The 22,345-nt window shown below is 38.7% G+C and overlaps 1 protein-coding gene across 5 annotated transcripts in view; it reads right to left on the bottom strand.

The window, feature by feature from the left end:
- The window catches only part of ktn1 (kinectin 1), a 146,836-nt gene that overhangs the window by 11,623 nt on the left and 112,868 nt on the right, over positions 1-22,345 (bottom strand). For 4 of the 5 annotated variants that reach the window (XM_072568781.1, XM_072568785.1, XM_072568782.1 and 1 more), the window contains 11 exons: positions 21,957-21,994; positions 21,477-21,567; positions 11,638-11,724; positions 10,920-11,009; positions 10,194-10,271; positions 7,531-7,620; positions 7,347-7,439; positions 6,814-6,885; positions 3,676-3,759; positions 3,356-3,439; positions 276-359 (listed from right to left, as the gene is read on the bottom strand). In XM_072568781.1, coding sequence (XP_072424882.1) covers positions 276-359; positions 3,356-3,439; positions 3,676-3,759; positions 6,814-6,885; positions 7,347-7,439; positions 7,531-7,620; positions 10,194-10,271; positions 10,920-11,009; positions 11,638-11,724; positions 21,477-21,567; positions 21,957-21,994 — 891 coding nt within the window. The remainder of the gene's footprint in view (positions 1-275; positions 360-3,355; positions 3,440-3,675; positions 3,760-6,813; positions 6,886-7,346; positions 7,440-7,530; positions 7,621-10,193; positions 10,272-10,919; positions 11,010-11,637; positions 11,725-21,476; positions 21,568-21,956; positions 21,995-22,345) is intronic. The other variant, XM_072568784.1, reaches the window with a different exon arrangement.

Here is a 22,345-nt window from a genome sequence, read left to right as displayed (position 1 = left end):
TCTGGTCTAACCAAGGTTCTAACAAGTGGAGAATGATTTCCCCATTTGTCAAATCATACCTTTTAAAAAGGCTGAACTGTTTGGTATTTTCTCTTAAATGGCACAGCTTGCTTTCAAGATATGTTGAGGCACATATGATAACATGTTGAGGCGCAGTGGTCATAGAGCCAACATTTGGGTAGGGTCAACAAAATTACTTGGAATTTGATCAACATAGGAAGGTTGGTCTTTACCATATATACCTTGCAAAGTCCTTGATGCAACAAAGCACTTACCTTATAAAGACTGGAAACCACATTCTGTGTCTCATTCTGCTCAATCTTCAGTTTTGTTAATGTTTCACTTAACTGAGTTTTAAGCTGTAAATAAAAAGAAAATAACTTAATTTGATTACATTTTCTGCTAAGTTTTCTCCTCAACCCTCCTGAAGACATTAATTCATTGCTAAAGGAAAGTTTGTGGATATCCAGCAACGTTCAGTACTTCCAAGTAGTATGGTCCTACTTGGGTGACCGTTAACAATTAATGTTTATTATTCAGGGAAATCATGAACTAAACCCAGTCTTATGATATTCCACTTAGGTACCTCAAACAGAAACTATTAAAAACCAATGGTGGAAACAATGTCTATCTTCACCACAGTAACCAAAGATTAAAAAAAAACTGAACTGTTATCCTCCTGTACTGGCCTAATACAGATCAAACCCAAGTGGACTTACAAGACCTGGAACAGACTAAGCCACCAATAAAGGCAAGTTTAAGACAACATCCAACAGAAGCAATTATACAATCGCGAGTTTTGAGAAGATTTATAGCTCAAGTTGAGGTTCTGGATGTAGGTTTGCTCGCTGAGCTGGAAGATTCATTTCCAGAAGTTTCGTCACCTTATTAGATAACATCTTCAGTGTGCCTCCAGGTGAAGCACTGTTATTAATTCCTGCTTTCTATTTATATTTTTGGGTTTCTTTGGGTTGGTGGCGGCGTCATTTCCTGTTCTTTTTCTCAAGGGCTAGTAGATGGGGTCTAACTCTATGCGTTTGTTGATAGAGTTCCAGTTGGAACATAGAGTTAGACTCATCTACCACCCCATGAGAAAAAGAACAGGAAATGATACCACCAACCCAAAAAAACCCAAACATATAAATAGAAAGCAGGAATCATCAACAGTGCTTCGCCCAGAGGCCCACTGAAGATGTTACCTAGTAGGGTGACGAAAGGTCAGGAAATGAACCTTCCAGTTCAGCAAGCAACCTGCATCCAGCAATTATGTAATACATAAATAAATGCAACAAGCCTATTGAATTTATTAATGCTACATTCAACAAAAAAAAAGTTTCACGTCATCAGCAAATGCAACTTGTGCAACTCAAATTCTGGGTAACCTAAAATCTTTGCTTTCAAACCAGACCATTCTTTTAATAAAAGCCAAGTACTGTGGATAGTAGTGATGTGAAAATATAAAAAGTAGTGAAAAAGCTCTCATTCTGAAAGTGTCATATTGGACTTTAAACATTAACTGTTCATTCTCCACAGACACTGCCACACTTGCCGAATTTCCCCAGCACTTAGTTTTCATCAACATGCCTCAAATTGATTACCAAATTCCAGTTCACTGTAAAAATTCTGAATTCTCTCCTTTTACATCAAAACAAAAACTTGAATTTTGCTCAAACATTGCATTGTACCTTGCTTATGTGCATTACTTGTAGAGAATGCTGTAAATAGCTCAACAAAGCAGGCATTGGCAAACAGGAAAGCATCATTTAGCAGCAGATATTTTTATCATCATAATTGTGGAAAGTTACAAATAAAACAGAAAACTGAATTTTTATTGCCCTTAGAATTTGTCTGTCCCAGAAACCTAAACAGTTTGAGAGGGGAAGGTCATGCCTCACAAACCTTATTGAACTCTTTGAGGATGTGACAAAACACATTGAAAAGTATGCAGTGGACATGGTGCACATGGATTTTAGCAAGGCATTTGATAAGGGTCCCCATGGGAGGCTCGTCCAGAAAATGAGGCGGCATGGGAATCAGGGAAACCTGTCTGTCTGGATACAGAATTGGCTGGCCTACAGAAGACAGAGGGTGGTGGTAGATACAAAGTATTCAGCCTGGAGCTCGGTGACTGGTGGTGTTCCACACGGATAGATTCTGGGACCTCTGCTCTTTGCGATTTTTATAAATGACTTGAGGAAGTCAAAGGGTGTGTTAGCAAGTTTGCCGATGACACGAAGATTGGTGGAGTGGTGGATAGTGTGGAAAACTGTTGTGAAGGACATTTACAAGATGCAGAAGTGGGCTAATAAATGGCAGATTAGAGTTCAACCTAGAAAAGTGTGAAGTCATTCACTTGGGAAGGTCAAATTTGAATGCAGAATACAGGCAGGTTAAAGGCAGGATTCTTGGCAGTGTGGGGGAACAGAGGGATCTTTGACTCCATGCCCATAGGTCCTTCATAGTCGCCATCCAAGTTGATAGGGTTGTTAAGAAGGCGTAGAGTGTGTTGGCTTTCATTAGCAGGTGAATTGGGTTTAAGAGATGCAAAGTTGTGCTGCAGCTCTAAACAGCCCTGATTAGACCACACTTGGAATATTGTGTTCCGCCCTCGACACCTCATTAGAGGAAGCCTTAGAGAGGGTGCAGAGATGTACCAGGATGCTGCCTGGACTGGAGGGCATGTCTTCTGAAGAAAAGATTGAGGGAGCTAGTTCTTTTCTCACTGAGCAGAGGATAAGAAGTGACTTAGAGGTGTATAAGATGTTGAGGCGCATAGATATGGATAGCCAGAGACTTTTACCCATGGCAGAAATGTCTATCACATAAGGGTCTAATTTTAATTTTAGGAAGGTTATGGGGAGATGTCAGAGGTAGGTTCTTTACACAGAGTGGTGGGTGCAAGGAATGCACTACCAGCAGTGGTAGTAAAGTCAGATACATTCGAGACCTTTAAGCAATTCTTGAATAGGCACATGGAAGTTAGGTCAGTCTGATCTTAGAGTAGGATAAAAGGCCGGCATAACAGAGGGTCAAAGGGCCTGTGCTGTGCTATACAGTCCTATTATAATCTATTGTTTTATATCCAGAAGATTAACTCCTCAAACATTAGAGATTACCTCTATTTAAGATTTAACAGATCTTAATGGGATAACAGAGTTTAACAGAGTTTAATGGGATAAAGCTGATCAAGAATTGTGAACAGAGTTTGCTTCAGTAATTAGAAATATAGCTTAAAGGCATTGGTCACTGATTTATGAGGGAGATGGGTATAGGACACCACGTAAGATTAGCTGGCATAAAATTTAATACGCATCTTTTGGAAAAGTATAAAAACCAACTTCAAGGAATTTCTTACCAAACTTAGTTCTTCATTCTGCTTCATTGCTTCAGCACAAGAATCATCAAGCTTTTTCTGTAATTCAGTCAACAGAACTTTGAGCTGAAATGAAATTTAAAAATCCAGTTTAAACTATTCTTGGGTCTGTTACATAAAGATTTAAAATTAGGCTGACAAAATTATTAAAAAGTCAATTGCTGTGTTTGATACAATTTTTAAAGAACTTGTTTAAAAATCCTAATCCAGTAGGTCACATGTGCTTTGCACTTCGCAATCTGTTATGCTCCACAACTTTGTAAAAATCATAACGTTTAGGATGGTTAAGAAAAAAGACATACTTCTCTGACTTCAGTTACACAAGTTGCTCTCTCTGATTCCACCTTTTCCAATTCAGATGCAAGGTGATTATTTTGTTTTCTAAGCTGTAAAAGGATAATAGTTCAGATGAACATGCATTAATAACGTAGACAGATTTTAAAGCTGTATTACTTGATTCAATAATAGGGTCTGATCAATACCAAATAATTTGTAGCAACTAAAAATAGAAAATGCTGTTGAAACTCAGACCGGCAGCATATGTGCAGAGCGAAAGAGTAAATGTTTTGAATTTGATAAGACTCTACAGATCTAAAGAATCAGACTCAAAACATTTTGTTTCTCTTTCCACAAAATGCTACCAGGGCCGAGTTTCTACAACATCCTGTTTTTAAAAGAGATTTCCAGCAGAGTACTTTGCTTTTATGACTCTTGCAACAATCCACTGCAGAATAATTTTTTAAATTACTGAAAATGGCTTTTCTTTTAACAAGAAAATTAATAACAAAAGAATTAAATGTTGAGATCAAACTGCTCAGACCTTATTTAGCCCAATAGGTGGTCAAATTATCACAGTCAATGAAATCAGGATTATTCTGATAATGACACTACTTAAAAAGTGATTCATGGCACAGACATAGGCCATTTCATCCATAATATCCATGCTACCTTTCTGCCACCCCATTAACCCCCCAATATCCTGGTCTATCCCACAGCTTAAAGACACAAAAGATACAGAAACTGGAAAAGTAAATTCAGCCCAAGTCTTTTAGATTGATCACAATCACAGATGTGTTACAATGCAGAAGGCAGCGATTTGGCTCATCGTGCCTGTAAACACCATATACCTCAAAGTCAAAAAGTGTGGCCTGGGGAAAAGCACAGCAGGTCAGGCAGCATCTGAGGAGCAGGGGAGTCGACATTTCAGGCATAAGCCCTTTGTCAGGAATTTTGGGGGTGGTGGGGGGGCATTGGAGAGGTCTTCCAGCACTCAGCCTGAAGAGCTTATGACCAAAACATTGACTCCCTGCTCTTCAGATGCTGCCTAACCTGCTGTGCTTTTCCAGCACCACACTTCAATTCTGACTCTCCAGCATCTGCAGTCCTCACTTTATCATATACCTCAATCCAAACTCAAATACATTTAACTCTGTTTCATAAGAACAATCTCCTAACAGGGACTCCTTATTCTGCACTGGATTGTTGCAAGAGTCGTAAAAGCAAAACACACTGCTGAAAATCGGAAGTAAAAACAGAATTCTCAAGTCAGTCAGTTTTAAAATGGGACTATGCTCAAGTCAACCAAATTTTTACAAAATTCTTTTATTAGACAAAGGCAACATTGGCAAGACCAGCATTTGATGTCTTCAAATAGAGTGGCCTGCGAGGAGTTTCAGAGGACATTTAAGACAACTGCATCGTTAACAGTCTGGACTCTTATGTAGGGAGTCCAGACAAGGATGGCAGATTTCTCGAACCATATAGATTTTTTTTAAAACAACAATAACTTCATCGACACAGTACTAAGACTATGTTTCAATGAGATTTGTAAAATTAATACAAATTAAACAAGCTGCTACAATGACATCTGAACCAGTGCCGACAGAACATTAGCCTGGGGCTTTAGATGATTACCCCACCAATTTAACCATCATGCTGCCATCTCCTACCAAACCAAACTGCCATGACAATAATTAAATACTTATTTTATTACCACAGAATATCATCTGTACTCTAGTCCATGGGGACAACTGTCAAATTAAAGCTTTCTCATTTCTTAGTTTTTACTTGCTCTGTTCATTACCCCATGGATAACATTATTGTAGCAGAAAAAAATCATTTGAGTTTAATGATTAAAACAATTGTCCATTGTATACAGTCAACATTTTCCTCCAATTACAGCATAATTTTCAAATGAAAGAGCATATTTCAAGATTTAAGAAACAGACCCAATTACTGCTTCAAAACTTCAATTTTTTTTATATATAAAGTGCTTTGGGTTCTTTTCCCCCACACTGGACAAACTTCCTCTGCCTTCTGTTGCATCCCAATATCATTTTCCACCATTTTTATTTTATCTCTTCCCACTGATAAACTGCCCCAATAACCCCTACCTCAAAATTACTGCTGTCGTTTGCATTCCTACTCTTCAGCCATTACGTTAAGCCCTTTTTTGATAAAGTCACAACTAAATTATGTTCTCCCATCACACAAACAGCTCATCAGTGCTGCTACCTTAAAGTAGTAAAGGCTTTAACCAACTTTGTTGAACTTCCAAATCAATATACACGCAAGACTAGACTTGTACAAATTAATCACACCAAACATCTTAGTATCCTTTATTACTGTGTTCCCTGTTCTTGCAACACCTAAGTTTTCTCCACACTCTTCAAAATCTTCATTCTCTCCCATTAACATCCACACCACCTATTAAATTTCTCTGCTAACATACTTTCTGCCTCAACAATAGGCAACTTCTAATTCAGTGATTTCAATTTCCAAGTTGTTTTTGTCTTCTCCGCTGCACAGTTTGCTGCTTCCTATCAATCAGTGTCCAAATGCAAGGCTCCTAGCCAAATTCTAGCAACCACTTTGCTACCCGATAAATGTCTCTCCGTGTCCAATTAGTCTCAGAAAAGGCTATTTCTGACATCTCTATATCCCTTATTTCTTCAATAAGTTTCCCTTAAAATGTTTTTGTAACAACTGCAAATGCTGTTGGATTTCTATAGTTTAGTTTTAATTAACCTGACCTGACATGCAATGGCACACCCAGGGCAGGTGGGACATGAACCTGAGCCTTCTCGTCCATGATCCCCTGGAATAGATATTTTTAAATCAGCCTGTTCAGAGAAGTCATTAGAGACCTCTGGAGTAGGTGAGATTTCAATCCAGCCTCCTGCTAAGTGGGATATTACCACTGTACTGCACAAGCTCTCGTTTCCCCTGGTCACCTTAATGTGCCATGAAGTGAGATACTTTAGGAGGATTTCCTCAACTGTTCATTCACTGCCAACTTTTATGATCCTGTCCCAAGTAAACCCCTGACCATCTTCCACCCTCAATATTTTATACAATACAAGAGCACTGATAAAAATACCTCCATATACCAAATAACATGAAAACTGATTTTATTTCTTATATCAAAATGATTCACCTACTCTTTCAGCCTCTGTTTTCTCATGCTTTACCATTTCCAACTCTTGCTCCAGTGTGCGAACCGTTGACTGCATCTGGAATATAAAAATGAGCATAATAGATTGCTATAAAAGACAGTGTATACAATGTCTAAACAACCTCTTTAGAGTTCCTTCAAATTACATAATTGAAAAGTAAACTTCACATACAGATATACAAAAGCATTGTAAGTCATTGTTTTGTTTTCCAAATACTCAATGTGTTTCTAAAATCAACTCTATTTTCCTTTAATTCTAATGAAAATTAAACAAAATCATTTGATAGTAAACAATGAAACATTGTTAAAATGAGACTTGCAGCCAAAGTGTTTCATCTTGTACTTAGCAGGTCTGAAACACAAGAAAACCAAATTCCAAAATAGGTTTTGAATTTTATGATGTGCAGCACTGTTGATTCCTCTTGGACGAGACTGTGCGTAACTAATTCTGAACAATCTGGCCAAGTTTTCTCAATCGGCAATAAATAAACGAAGCACACCATTGCAAAAGCCCAATACCTGTATCAATGCCTTCTGCGATTCTTCCAATTTCAATTTCCATTTACCTTCCTCCTCTTCAACACTGCTTTGCAACCTCTGTAAAATTCCTTCCTAAGGATAATATCATTAAGAACTTGATTTTGTTTTCCACAAAAAAAGTAAGAATAAGCTCTGCTCAGAAAGTCAATTATAAAAAACGTACCGTTTCAGCAAGTACTGTCTTGTACTTTTCACACTCTAACTGCAACATGGCATGCATCTCCTCGCCTTCCTTTTCTTTGTGTTCTATGACCTAGATTTTGAACATAACCAGAAGTTATGTTCAATAACTTCAATAACTTACACACAGCTGTCATACACAAATACTTTTCAGTGCTTCCTACAGATGCGAGCATAAACATACACTGAGCCAAAGGTAGACAAATTAAATGTGGGTTGGGATGGTAAAGGCTTGATCAAAACTGTGTTTTAAGTGTTGTAACAGTGAAAAGATACAGGTGGCTCAGGAGAAATTTCTCCAAGACTGTGACAAAGACAAATCAACACGTACTTTCAATCAATTAAAAACACGAAAAGAGATTATGAACATTCTGGTGGAGAATGTCATTTAAAAGAGGTAAAAACAATAACTGCAGATGCAGGAATGAAGGGCTTTTGCCCGAAACGTCGATTTCGTTGGATGCTGCCTGAACTGCTGTGCTCTTCCAGCACCACTAATCCAGTAATGTCATTTAAAAGTCAGTGCAGAGAATACAGATATGTTAACATATAATGACTTTAGCCTTCTCAAACATTTAGCTAATGAAACAAAAGATCATTCAAATGTGAATGCTGAACAAACAGCCCTAGTCAGAAAGGCTGAGACAGCACCCATTATGCACAGGTGATAGCAAGGAGCAACAGGGAATCGAGATTGAGAACCTCTAGTGTTACAGCTTTATTGCCTAAAGGAGACAGTGGCAAGTGAGAAAGAAGCTATTGCTAGCTTCATCTTCTGGCTGCAATTCAATAGTTAACACTGCAACTAAGCAAGGTTTTGTTTAAAAAAAAGCCGTTAACTAATGAAGGGAAACCATTACTGATGGAATATGGGATTACTCTGCCCAAGGTAAATTAAGGTCAAATATAAGCAATAAACCATGAAAACCGAAAACAAAAAATAATTTGACAATAATTGGCATTCGACTTCCCAATCCCACATCAACTATTAGATTTCCCACCAGGGCAAATGGTTTACTTGTCCTGGGGAAGTTTATTATGAAATTCAACCAATTTCTCTCCAGGTTTTGATGCCACAAAACAACAAACCTGAGTACAATAACAAAGTCATAGGCATTATCAAAAGCAAAGCATCTCAGCTTTTCAAGAGGTTCATATTTTACAAAGAAGTGGTTAACTGGAAAATAAATTTCAATATTCTCTGCTAAGTGGCTACACAAGAACCAAGTTGTTTTGTAAATTTTTTTTTCTAAAGCAGATGCTATTTCCCCTTTCTTAGTCTCCCAGATGGTTACACACCTGCAGTAATGACAAGTAATTATTGCATTCACACCACTAACTTAACTATCTATAAGAGGAGAAATAGTTCTTGCTCCCTCTAAAATGCATGGCTGCACAGCACCGCTACTCCAATATTCCACACGTGGGACTCACTCATGGGAGTCTTTGCTGTGCATGGGCCCTGGAGACCTGTGCAGCCAGCAAAAAAAAAAAGGAGAGGGAACACCATGTGGTGTAACTGATTTGACTCAATGATCTGGATAGTCAAAATTGAAATACCTAATGGTTTTACATGTTCGGCTGAGAAAGCTGCAAGGGAATCAACTAATTACTAATCACACCAATGTTTAATTATTTTATGCAGTAATCCACACAAAGTCTCATTTTGGCTTCAAGATAAACTTCAAATCCAAGTAATTTGTCTATTTCCATTCATACTTCTTCTCATGCAATGCGAATGAAATATCCACAAAAATTCAATCCCTCTACCACTGATACCCAATAAAAGCTGTGTGCGCAATCTGAAAAACGCACTGCAGAAATTCACCAAAGCTCCTTAGACACTTCAAATCCACAGCCATTACCGTCTAGAAGAACAGGGCAGCAGATATATGGGAACACTACCTCCAACCCATTTGCCTTCCTGATTTGGAAATAGACTCACTGACAGTGAAGGATGTAAGTCCTAGAATTCCCTTCTTAACAGCAATATGGGTGTATCCATACTAATGGATTGCAGCAATTCAAGGAGGCAGTTCATCGCTACCTTCTTAAAACATAACTATGTAAGGTCAATAAATGCTAGCAACACCTACATCCCATTACTTAAAAATACATACACACTCATGGACATTCACAAAGGAAACCAGCATTTACTGGTTTTGTCAGCTAGTACTTGTTAAAGAAAATAAAAGCATGGACTATTCTCTATAAGCTTCTATTACCCAACATCGGAGAAGAAAGTACTCAAAAGATTTCTGTGCCAGATCTTCAACACATTTGATTGCTGTACTGCTGACTTAAAATCTGAGATAGTGCTCCACAGAAGCAGTCAGGAAGAGAGTGTTTGAGAAATGCTTAGAAATTCATGCTGTTCAAAATAATGATTGAATTGCATCAGTACCCATGTTGCCTTGCAATATGCATCCAGTAAACATAATATATCCATCATGTACGTTGATTTCTTCTATATAAATTTTGCTATTACCACTGACATTTCCCAACAACTTCAATTTCTACCTCAATTATTACCTGGAAAACTTGCTCAAAGACACAAGTAACAAAAAAAGCCAAAATGAATCAAAAAAGTATATATTACTATAATGCAATAATCTTTTCTAAAAGATGGTTTCTTTAAAAACTAACCTTTGTTTGTTCTGCTAGCAATGAAGATAAACTTTTTTGTGCCGCTATCTCAAACTCCTGCAGCCATTCTGAATATTCCTGTAAGCATCAAAACAGCCGTTTTTCACATTAAGTTATATTGCCGCCTTACAAAGCACAAGTCAGAAATCATGCCAAAGTTACATCGGTTTTCTAGTAACCTTATAAAAACTTTGTGGAGGTGGTTACTTTTGAGTGAAGCCTTAAAATTTGCCTCAATAGAAAACACAGAATAAAAAATAGCTATAAATTACTAATGGAATTCAACAGCTGTATTGTAAAAGAAATATTATTTCAAGACTGATTTTTTTTTTTAAAACAATTCCTGTGAGAAATGGGGAGGTTGGAAAGTTGATGTTGAAAGGGACTTGCTTCAGAAGGCACTGAAAGCTAGCATGCAGGTACAGGAAGTAATTTGAAAGGCTCTGTCATGATTTAAAATTCAGACTAGAGATTAGCAGATTTTTGAATGACATAAGGATTTGGGGTTAAGCACATTGAGGTAGTAATCAGCAATGATCTAGTATGGGAGAGCAGGCTAGAGAGGCCGAAGGATGTATTCCTGCTCTTATGTTCCTACATATGCTAGGATAAAAAAATGTCCTTTGATCAAAATGTCCTATAGAAATCAAGTATAAAACTACAATTTGATTTGCAATCATATTTGACAAAAACACAACTTGTGTGTGTTAAATAAGCAATAATTACCAAGGTAGAAGGCACCAACACCCTGGGAAACAAACTTTTCAAAACATCTTTAGTCAGCGACTGTACAGCAGCAACTTGTTGATCTTTCTCCTGCTCAAAAAAGAAATACATATTACATAATAATTTACAGAGTTATACACAAAGTGGCAAGCAAGCAAGCAGTGACACAGCACACTGGTATATCAATACACCATGCCACATATGACAAGGGGTATGAGAATTTCACCATTGACCTTTTGATATTCTCAACAGTAAACTGGAGAGATGGTTTGGGAAGTCATTTGTCAGTGAGAAGAAATAGAACAAAAAGCACATGAGTTTCCTCATCAGCTCCAAACATCCAGTTACATCACAATATTGGCACAGGCCTTGAAGCATGTTCACAAGCTGACTGTCTTAGGACAGTGGATTGGCAATAGGGGAAATGGAGGGGAAAATATAAAGAACGAAAGAAAGAAAGAAAGAGAGAAAGAAAGAGTGGGCCCAAGGAGAGCAACAAACAAAAACTGGCAAGCAAAACAGCCTAAGATCCTGCACGCTAAATTTAAAACAAAATCAACAAAACAGACATGCATTCATGAAGTGAAAGATCCAGGAAAAGGAGCAGAACAAGCACAGTGCGCAATAGTCAAGTACGTATCTTTAAATTTAAAGTCATTTCAATTTTCAGATTGCAGCAGAAATCATCTACTGTAAATATTTCCACATTTATTACAACCTTGGCTGTCTTGTTCACTTTGTCCTGCAACATTTTTTCAGTTGATGTCAATGCTTCCATTGCTTTCCAGTTTTTCTCCCGAAGTTCCTAATTATTTTTAGAAAGAACCATTTCAGTTCAGCCAAGAAATTCTATGATTAGACTTTTTAAAAATCTGGGGATTAGCAATTGTGATATAAAATGAAATATCACTAAATGCATACTTTGCTCCATTTATCAGAAAAACAAAGTTTGAAAGAAACCTTAACATCTACTTTGAAAGATTTGCCGACAGAAAGGAGGGATACATTTTCACAACTTCATTCATGTTAAATGTTAGCTCAATCCAAGGCAACAGAACTGCAGTACAGAATAGATAATCAAAATAATTGCAAATGTGGTAGATTTACACATCTGAAAAAGACAAGGTAGTATTTCATCCATCTTTCTCTCTCAGGAGTCAACTAACCCAAGTACTTCCCGCATTAGTTTTACTTTAAGAAAACAAGAGGTACAGCAAGCAAATTAAGAAATATCAAAAGTTTGCACAGTAGACCTATGCAAGTACATTTTAAATTGGTTAGTCTAATGGTTCTGCAACAGTCAGGTAAGAGGCTTCAGAGAGGTGAAAAGTATGACAATAACTTCTGTGGGATCAAAAAGATCAAAGTATTGACAGAAACTTCAGAAGTGACAAAAACACAAACATTTATTACAGCAACAGTTCAAGGAACAAACTAGTTCAATTTTCTTTCCCTGACTCCTGGAGAATCAGGGCCTTTGTGGCAGACAGACAACATTCATTTCAGCATCTTGACAAAATGGCCTGTAATTTTATGAAAATTACAATGGGAGTGCAGTCAACAACAAAAACAGAAGAAATTGCTGGAAAAGCTCAACAGGTCTGGTAGCATCTGTGAAGAGAAATCAGAGTTAACATTTCAGGTTCAGTGACCCTTTCTCAAGGTTGCTCTCCACAGATGCTGCCAGACCTGTTGAGCTTTTCCAGCAATTTGTGTTTTTGTTTTTGATTTACAGCATCCACTGTTTTTAAATCAAGCTTGGTGGGTCAGGTGCTGTAGCAGGACTATATTGAAAAATGTTCAGAAAGTAAAACCATGAGCAAATTTTGCCTTCCAAATCTAGGATGCTTGTGGCAACTGTAGTAGCTCTACAACTGCCCTGGGTAAAATCAAAAATATCTAGAGAATGAACCAGCAGCACTCAGTCTGTACAACTTGATTAAATACAACTTTACAAGATGGAATTATAACATCTGGCCAAACCAGCCCATATCAGTACTTACCCGTTCAGTGATCACACAACTGGTCTGACTTCATATTGCATTATCCATTTTCATTTGTTCAATTTAAACTTACATGCCAAGAGTTCTTGCCTTGGCAAATAATCCAGAAAATGAATTCCAAATCCTCCATGGTGAGCGAAGAACTTCAGCCTACCCTTTGCTCCAAATCTCTTGCAGTTAATCTCACATTCTTGTGAATTAATTTATTGGAAGCTGTTTGCTTTACTCTTACAGATGCATCTTTTCAATTTTAAATGCAGTCATTTTAAACGCTGGGTTTAACAGATTGAATTTTCAAAAACCATAACTCAAACTTAGAATGCTGTTGGAGAGGATATACAAAGTGAATATTCTGTGTTCTCTGTAAAAGCAGTATTCTTCCTTTGGAGGTGAATATTGTACATAATACTCTAGTTGAGGCCTAAGATATTCTTGAGATTCATTTCCTCCTGTTTTCTCAATGCCACAGCTAGTGCTGGAATCTAGAACTCTCTTCATTATCTCCATTACAATTTTAACAGTTCAACAAATTCCATCTACTCTTGTCTAACACATTCCCTCATCAACATATTTTTTGATCTTCAAAAAGATTAGCTCCATCATGTTTTGATATCACTTTAAGCTTCACAAACACTTCCTCTAGACCAAAATGCAAAGCATATAACTTCTAAACCCAGTTTGATATGCTCCCCTAACTGCATTAAATCAATCCTGACATTCTACTGACGTCCTCTTTTGATTTCTCATGAAAATCTTAGAAAAATTGCAGTCATTACGCCAAAAGGTGCTCACTCATATTTAGCTCAACAACCTGATGTATTTAACTTCTCATATCCAGCTTCAGGAACACTCCCAGGTTTACCAATATTATTTCAGCAAGAGTCCCATATATGCCATAGTTGTGGGAATGTTAGCCGAGCTGGGAGGTTGATTTGCAGACATTTCATTCCCTGTCTAGCTGACACCTTCAATACGTCAGAGCCTCCTGTGAAGTGCTGGTGTACTCTTCGGGAATTTACTGGATTCTGTTCTTGCTGCTTCTAGTTGCCCACTCTGCTTGTTCAATGTATTAGTCAATGTGTTTATTGGTGGAGTATGTACAGGAGGAGTGCCACACTTGTAGAAATTCTCTGGCTGTCCTCTGCTTAGCTTGTCCTGTTATCGTTGTTATCTCAGTCAAATTTGTGATTCTTGTCATCAGTGTACGGACAGCTGGTTATGGAGTTTAGTGGCTAGTTGGTGTTCACGGATGCAGATGGCTAGTTCTCTGCATGTTTGTCCTACATAGTGGTCCCTGCAGACTTTGGATCAAATCTCGTATACCAGGTTTGCTTTGCATACGACAGATATTGGATCTTTTGTCCTGGGTGAGTTGTTGTCAGAGCGTGGCAGTCGGTTTATGGGCTGTCAGGAATCTGAGTGCTTGGAGAAGTCTGGCTGTCTAGTGGAGACATTTTAATGGAATCGATAAAACAAACAATGCACTACATTAAAAAAAAGGACTAATAGCTACAATAAACCTATAAAAGATTAAACTAGTGGTTAGCACTGCTGCCTCACAGCGCCTGAGACCCGGGTTCAATTCCCGCCTCAGGCGACTGACTGTGTGGAGTTTGCACATTCTCCCCGTGTCTGCGTGGGTTTCCTCCGGGTGCTCCGGTTTCCTCCCACAGTCCAAAGATGTGCAGGCCAGGTGAATTGCCCATAGTGTTAGGTAAGGGGTAAATGTAGATGTAGGGGTATGGGTGGGTTACGCTTCGGCGGGGCGGTGTGGACTTGTTGGGCCGAAGGGCCTGTTTCCACACTGTAAGTAATCTAAATCTAAAAAAAAAATCTAGAAGACAACAACACCCGAGATTTTACAGGTTATCCAATCCAGACATAACACTTCGGATCGGTTGTGACATTTCACCAAATAAATTCCAGAAGACAGTACAGCAGCGCTTCAAAGCGCCAGATGTCACCCAGACAGGGGACAAAGTGTTGCAAGTCAACTTCCCAGCTTGGCAAACATACCCACAACTACAGCAAGTGGCACCTGAGTTACTAATCTTTATGCAAAACGTTAAGTCCTCTTAATATTTTGGAAAATTCCTTTCTGCATTTGCTCCCTTGCCATCTCTATATAATTTAGAATGCCCAGAAAACTGGGTATCAATCCTTTCATTTCATTGACTGTAAATTTCTTTCCTACAACTTGGAAGTCAGTTATAGTTTAGTGTAAATGTACCAAGTCAGTTTTCATCTTTATGCTCTGTGCACATTGATTATCTGCAACTCTTGCAAATTTACCTCAAAATGATCTCTACCCTATGTATTCCCACTTATCAGTGCTGCGGCATACTTCAATAGAAAATAATTTCCTTTTCCAGTCTTGATTACTGTATAGTAAGGTTTTGGACCCACAAATCTGAAGAGTCACTAAATAGGAATAGTTAACTCTTTTCTCTCCACAGAGGTTCCCCAAAAATGAGTTTTATTTCAGATTTCCAGCAACCGCAGTTCTTTTTTACATTTGCAATAAGTTTCTTCCTATTCTATAGACCATTCCAAATATTTTATTTGAAGTTTGTCCAACTGGCTCTGTAAACCAAACACTAATGTTGGTTGTATTTTAATGCCTGTTTTGATTATTTTGACGACCAGATTGCTCCCAATTTGACCCTCTTTCATCCAAGCTATCCACTGTAACTATACTAATTTCTTCATTAATAATCTCCCTTCTCTACATATCTGTTTGAGTTGCATTACCTTCTTGTGTTGTCTTTATGATCCAGCTTATCATGACTGATTCCAATATTTCCCAGCACTCCCTTCCTCATTTAAAAGATAAGCACCAACAAAATAAAAACCTAAGAGACTTAGCATCCAAAAGCCTTTACGATTCACAACAAAGTAAAGGATTGTCAGCACAAATAGAAATCAATTATGGCTTGATAGATGCAGCAGCAGGATGACCTGAATATTCAAAAAGGCCTTGGCATTTCAAAAAGACCAGAAGTTAACACAAATGTGGTGGAACAGTTCTGTTATTAACACATTAGTACAATAATCACATATGAGCTTTATTCTAAAAGTTGTAGCATCAGTTTTGATAATGAAATAGCATTGGTAAAAATTCATTTATGGGATGGGTTGATATGCACCCTAACAGTAATCAAATTGTAAAATGGAGTGTACAGCACCAATGAACAGGTGTTAAGAAAATTTCCACAATAATCATGGGCAATTTTAAGTTTGTACATTGTATTTTTGCCAATCTGATCCAATTTCTTAAAGCAGCACAATCCAGAATGATTTGGAGAACAGCATATTCCAGAGATGCAACAAGAGAGGATTATTTAATGTCCACGATAGAAGGCACCTTTAAGTAGCAGTGATAAAAAGGAGGCTTTTTTATTCAGTTTGCAGCTAAGGTACTTGGGTCCAAGACCAGTGTTAAACAGAAGGCATTTGCAAAAGTATGAACACAGAACTGACCAAAATTAACTGAAGAATTGGGTTAAAGGATAGGAATATAAAGATATACAGGTATAGTAACTTAAGATTATATTTTCAGTTTTGAAATATTATCTCGATTAGAGGAAAAGTACATGCCATAACCAAGTTAACATCAGTATCAAATTAAAAGGAAAAAACATTATCATGGCAAGGTTTGCGGCAAGTTGGGAAATTGGACAAAATTTAAAAACCAAACAGACTTTTTTTTTAAAAAATTGGAATATTAAAGTCTGAAGAGGGGAGGATGGGAGGGCAGGTGGACAGATGGACAGGGGAGGAGGGCAGGTGAACAGATGAAGGAGGGTAGGCTGGCAGGTGGGTGAGCGAGCAGATGGATAAGGTTGGGGGGGGGGGGGGGGGGGGGGGGGGGAAAGAGTGGAGAATGAAAGGGTGGACGAAGCAGGAGGGAGGGCAGATGAAGGTATAGGGAGGGGAAGACAGGTAGACGGACGGAAGGACGGAGGGAGGGGAGGATGAAGGAGGCAGGCAAGGAGATGAAGTGAAGTGATTAACTTATTTAGATAAGCAGTATTCCTCAAAGCCTGACAGTTGCATATCAAACTGCTGCTTTCGTTTATTATGGGAAGCATAAATGGAGGAAGACACTACCTTTGCAATACTTCCAGATATGACTCAAGTCATTGGCTAAAACCTATATCACTCAGGGTTGGATTTTCTTGCTCTACTCTAGTCTAATTGGGCTAGTAAAATGACTTATGGGTTGACCAAGCTTTCAGCATAATTATGAACTAAGTAGTTCAGAATCAGAAGACCTAATCAGTTACTTGGACTGAAGTGAATTCTTTTCAGTGTCATGCATTACCTTTTTGTTTCTTGCTTCAAAAGAAGTTAGCTTGATCAGAACGTGCACATACCTTTCAAACTATTATCAACCCATCCCTTTCATTTATTCTCTAGTCAGTTCTTTGCTGGTAAACTATATATCGTATGTTATAGATCCTATAGAAAACATCCATGGTTTCATGACAGGCATTTAGTATTGTGTTTGGCAATGAACACAATCACCAATTCATGATCCAATGTTTTTAAATGCTTTCAACAGAAGTTGGCAAAAAAAAACAAATGCTCACATGAACATTTGTTGTTCAATGATTCTTGCAATCAGGTGCTCTTTCCTTCAAATGTCACTGCTCTCAAGAAACTAACCATTGATGCCACAGGTATTGTGGGCAGCATGGTGGCACAGTGGTTAGCACTGTTGCCTCACAGCGACAGAGATCCGGGTTCAATTCCCGCCTCAGGCGACTGTGTAGAGTTTGCACGTTCTCCCAGTGTCTGCGTGGGTTTCCTCCGGGTGCTCCGGTTTCCTCCCACAGTCCAAAGATGTGCAGGTCAGGTGAATTGGCCATGCTAAATTGCCCATAGTGTTAGGTAAGGGGTAGATGTAGGGGTATGGGTGGGTTGCGCTTCGGCGGGTGCGGTGTGGACTTGTTGGGCCTAAGGGCCTGTTTCCACACTGTAAAGTAATCTAATCTAATCTAATCTAAAAATGCCATTCAATGCATCATGTAGTACTGAAAATTTGTGTTTTTTTCTTTAACTTCATGCTTGATTCCCTCCGATTAGGTTCCACTCCTGCACAGTACCAAAATACTTCATACCAAGTCACAAATGACATGCAGATATATCTGCAAGTTTGTAACTGAGGTAATTCATTCCTCCTCTTCATTCTTGAAAAGTCTCTGGCTTTGTATACAGTTGACCACACTATCCTCTTCCAATGCTATGAAGACAGGCTGAGTAGGTTAGGATTGTATTCATTAGGGAAAAAAAAAGGAGATTGAGGGGGGGGGAACCTAATGGAGATCTACAAAAATCATGAAGAATATAGCCAGGCAGATAGAAATAAGCTTTTTCCCCAGGGTGAAGGATTCAATAACGAGAGGTCACACTTTCAAGGCAAGAGGTGAAAAGTTTAAAGGGGGATACACTTGGCAAGTACTCTACACAGAGTGTGGTAGGTGTCTGGAACACGCTGCCAGCAGAGGTAGTAGAGGCAGGCATGGTAGACTCATTTGAGGTGCATGAGTAGGTGGGGAGCAGAGGGATACAGATGCTTCGGAATTGGGCAACAGGTTTAGACAGTGGATTTAGATCAGCTCAGGCTTGGAGGGCCAAAGGGCCTGTTGCTGGGCTGTAAATTTAGCGCTTTAGGGAACATCTCCGAGACACCCGCACCAATCAACCAAACCGCCCCGTGGCCCAACATTTCAACTCCCCCTCCCACTCTGCCGAGGACATGGAGGTCCTGGGCCTCCTTCACCGCCACTCCCTCACCACCAGACGCCAGGAGGAAGAACGCCTCATCTTCCGCCTCGGAACACTTCAACCCCAGGGCATCAATGTGGACTTCAACAGCTTCCTCATTTCCCCTTCCCCCACCTCATCCTAGTTTCAAACTTCCAGCTCAGTTACTGTCTCCTTGACTTGTCCGACCTGCCTATCTTCTTTTCCACCTATCCACTCCACCCTCTCCTCCTTGACCTATCACCTTCATCCCCTCCCCCACTCACCCATTGTACTTTATGCTCCTCTCTCCCCACCCCCACCCTCCTCTAGCTTATCTCTCCATGCTTCAGGCTCACTGCCTTTATTCCTGATGAAGGGCTTTTGCCCGAAACGTTGATTTCGCTGCTCGTTGGATGCTGCCTGAACTGTGCTCTTCCAGCACCACTAATCCAGTATGTAAATTTTCTTTGTTCTTCTTTGCCTCTCCATTGTCATCCATCCATATGGAATGGCTCTCACCTGGCTTGATTCTTAAATTTATCTGATCAGAATATCACTTGTAATGGCTTCACATCTTATTCCTACACACTATTTCCTCTGGCACCCCCAATCGTTGCTTTGGTTCCACCTCCTATTTCTCATCTACAGCTACTGCTTGCCAGCATCTATCTGCAATCTCTACACATTTATTCCTCAACTTCCTGCTGACTATTAGGGGGCCTATAGTACAATTCATGAAACTAACTGCCATTTCCTATTGAAACCAAGAGAACTGAAGAAGATACTGTAATATCAGAAACAAAAACAGAAATTGCCAGAAAAGCTCAGCAGGTCTGGCAGCATCTAAGAAGAGAAATCAGAGCTCAATATTTCAGGTCCAGTACCCTGGCACATTGAGCTCCTAGTCCAGTCTCTCCCTCAGCCATGTTTCCAATAGCTATAATCTCCCAGTCCCATCCGTACTGAGTGCAAGAGGCCTGACAGACCTCTTACATAGACATAAATACATTTTAATTCTTAGTTTTCAGTCATTTCCTGGTGTACTCTTGCTTGCCTGGTCTACTTAAATTTGGTCTTTAACTTCAGTACCAGCCTTAACCTTCATTTGTCTTGCTGCTGCTTAGGACACCATGCCATCCCTCCCCCTCAACTAGGCTAGTTTACATCCCTCGCAAGAAGCCAGAGAAAGTCTCCCACCAGGATATTGGTCCTTGGTATACGACCTGGAAAGAGAGCTTCCAATTTGAAACGAAAGTACGCCAATTTCCTTCATTCCTGTTAAAAAGGACAAGACTTAGGCAATTCATGCTAAAAGGTACATGGTGATGACTAGGACAGATGCCTTGATTCGCAGGGAAAAAAAAAGGTTAGATAGCAAAAAATAGTTGGGTTTGAAAACAACTCCAGTCCCACACTGGTACTGCAGTCTCTGCCCTATTTGTTACAGAGGAAGACAATGGGCTAAAATGATGCACAACTTGCTGACCTCAGTTTTCTCTGTCCAGCTGAGTTTTGCCCTTATTTATCTTCTTCCAATGCCCTTCCAAACAGGCAGCTTCCCAAGTTCATGGATGCCAGTATCAATAGTCATCATTATTTTTCCACTTGCAGCAAAGATGTAGTAGCATCTTCCAAGTTTGTGTTGATTTCAACATCCAGTGAGATTCCTCACAAGTCTCGAGCTGAGATACATTAAACTATCAAAAGCGCTCCAGTGTTATCTTGCCCATGTTAATAAAGAAAGATATAGAAACATAATGGACCATGACACCTGTCTTACTGATGCTGATCAAACCATTCCATTTACTGGCATGACGGCCCATTCGTTTATTACTAAAGATGCTCATCGTATGAAATGCCAGTTGGCATCATAAGTATTTCTGTTAAGGACTTGGCTTATCTTCATGTTGGATCAAAGACTTAAAAGACTAAATAGTAATCCTTTTTTTGCCACCCTTTTCAAATGGCCTGTAGGCTCACATTTTGATAGGTTTACTCAAAAATATCACAAACACGTAACTAAAATTTATGATACTGTTGAAATTACAATGAGTTTATCTCAGAAGCAACAACCACTTGTAGATTTGTGTTTGAAATGAATTTAAAAGATAGATGAAATGGAAAAAAATTTTTTAAAAGTCAACAGGGAAGGGTGACCCCAATCATTTCAGCTTTTAGCAACAATTGACGATTTTAGGATTTATTTCCTTAAAGTGCAGAATAGACCTCCAGGCTATAAAGACACACAGGCACAAAATAGCCAATGCTCCAGTATTCCAAGGCTAATGGCAGCAATGCTTGAGTAATTGAGAGATTTCAAGCTATTCCAAAACTCCCTATAATTCACGATTATCCTTGAATATGGTTATCCCGTATTATGAAAGGTTTGGCTCTTTTCTTGAATAGGACAAATATGCACTCATCTGTTTCATCATTATTCGCATTCTATTGCAGTCCTGAAATTAACAAATGTGTCTCAGTACAAAAACAGAATTTCAGCAGGACCTCAGGTGTAACTCATCTGCTTTCTATATTTAAAAATATTGGAAAGCTAGGCTTGGCACCCCCCAGTTTCTTCACAGCATCACTTTCAATTGCTTTAGTCTTGCTGATGCTATGAACCCAACCCAAGATTCTTAGAAAAAATTATCAGTTTTATTCATCTTCCATGTGCAGTTACATTCCCATTCCACTCTAAGTACGCTTTTTTGCCATCTAAAAAAGAAAACAAAAGCTCTTCTTTGGATATATTTAAGACATGTAGTTAAAACATCCAGTACAAGTTACTTTGAGTTACACTCACGTTATTTTTCTTCCTTTGTTGATTAACAGCTGTCTTAAGGGAATCTGTTTCTCGGAGCAAAGAATCAATCTCTTTATCTTTTTCTGAAACTCTAAAAAATAATTACAGTTTGAATGTTGGCATAGCATTCTGTTCCTTTTGCAGAAAATAGTTCACACTGTCTAATGCAGGCACTCATTTTTACATTTGACACCAGTGTGTCACACAGCAGCTCTCTGAAGTAACCAGTCAAGCACCAAAACAAGTGAAGAATACATTTGTTTGTAAAACTTACAACTTACAAGTAATAACTTACTACATTTTTGTAATTAAATAATTTATTCCTAGTTGGAACAATTATCTTGGTATGTGCATGGAATAAATTAAACCAGTATCTTATGAAAAGGGCATTACTGAAAATAGATCCTCTGTGGGCAGTCATCTTTTATGACAATATTACAAAGAGGGAAAATATAAAATTGTATCTTACAGCTCACTTACACATTCAGCAGTACTTCGCTCTTCAGTAGTGCAGAGTCCTGTTGCAAGGAAATAAAAAAGATTATGACCAAAACGTAAGCTTGACATTCAAGACCTACCCATCTCCACATTGACAAAGTCTGTTTCATTACAGAAAATTTGATACAAGCCTGCAAATAAATTCTCATGCTTGTGTGCACATTTAGTCATTTACATTCAAAGAAAAACATTCTGTACTCATTAAACGGTTCAACCACATTGAACTTACAAAAGGAAAGCATATGAACATAGGAATAAGAGTAGGGCAGTCTACCAACCCTGCCCCTCCATTCAATCATAGCTAATTGAACACGTCAAAACATTTTTCTTTTCCCATCCCCAACAGGTGGGCACACATTGAAATGCTCGGG

The sequence above is a fragment of the Chiloscyllium punctatum genome, chromosome 4 (assembly GCF_047496795.1).
Source record: "Chiloscyllium punctatum isolate Juve2018m chromosome 4, sChiPun1.3, whole genome shotgun sequence".
Classification (NCBI taxonomy): Eukaryota; Metazoa; Chordata; class Chondrichthyes; order Orectolobiformes; family Hemiscylliidae; genus Chiloscyllium; species Chiloscyllium punctatum.
This window is presented reverse-complemented; position numbering and strand designations above follow the sequence as displayed.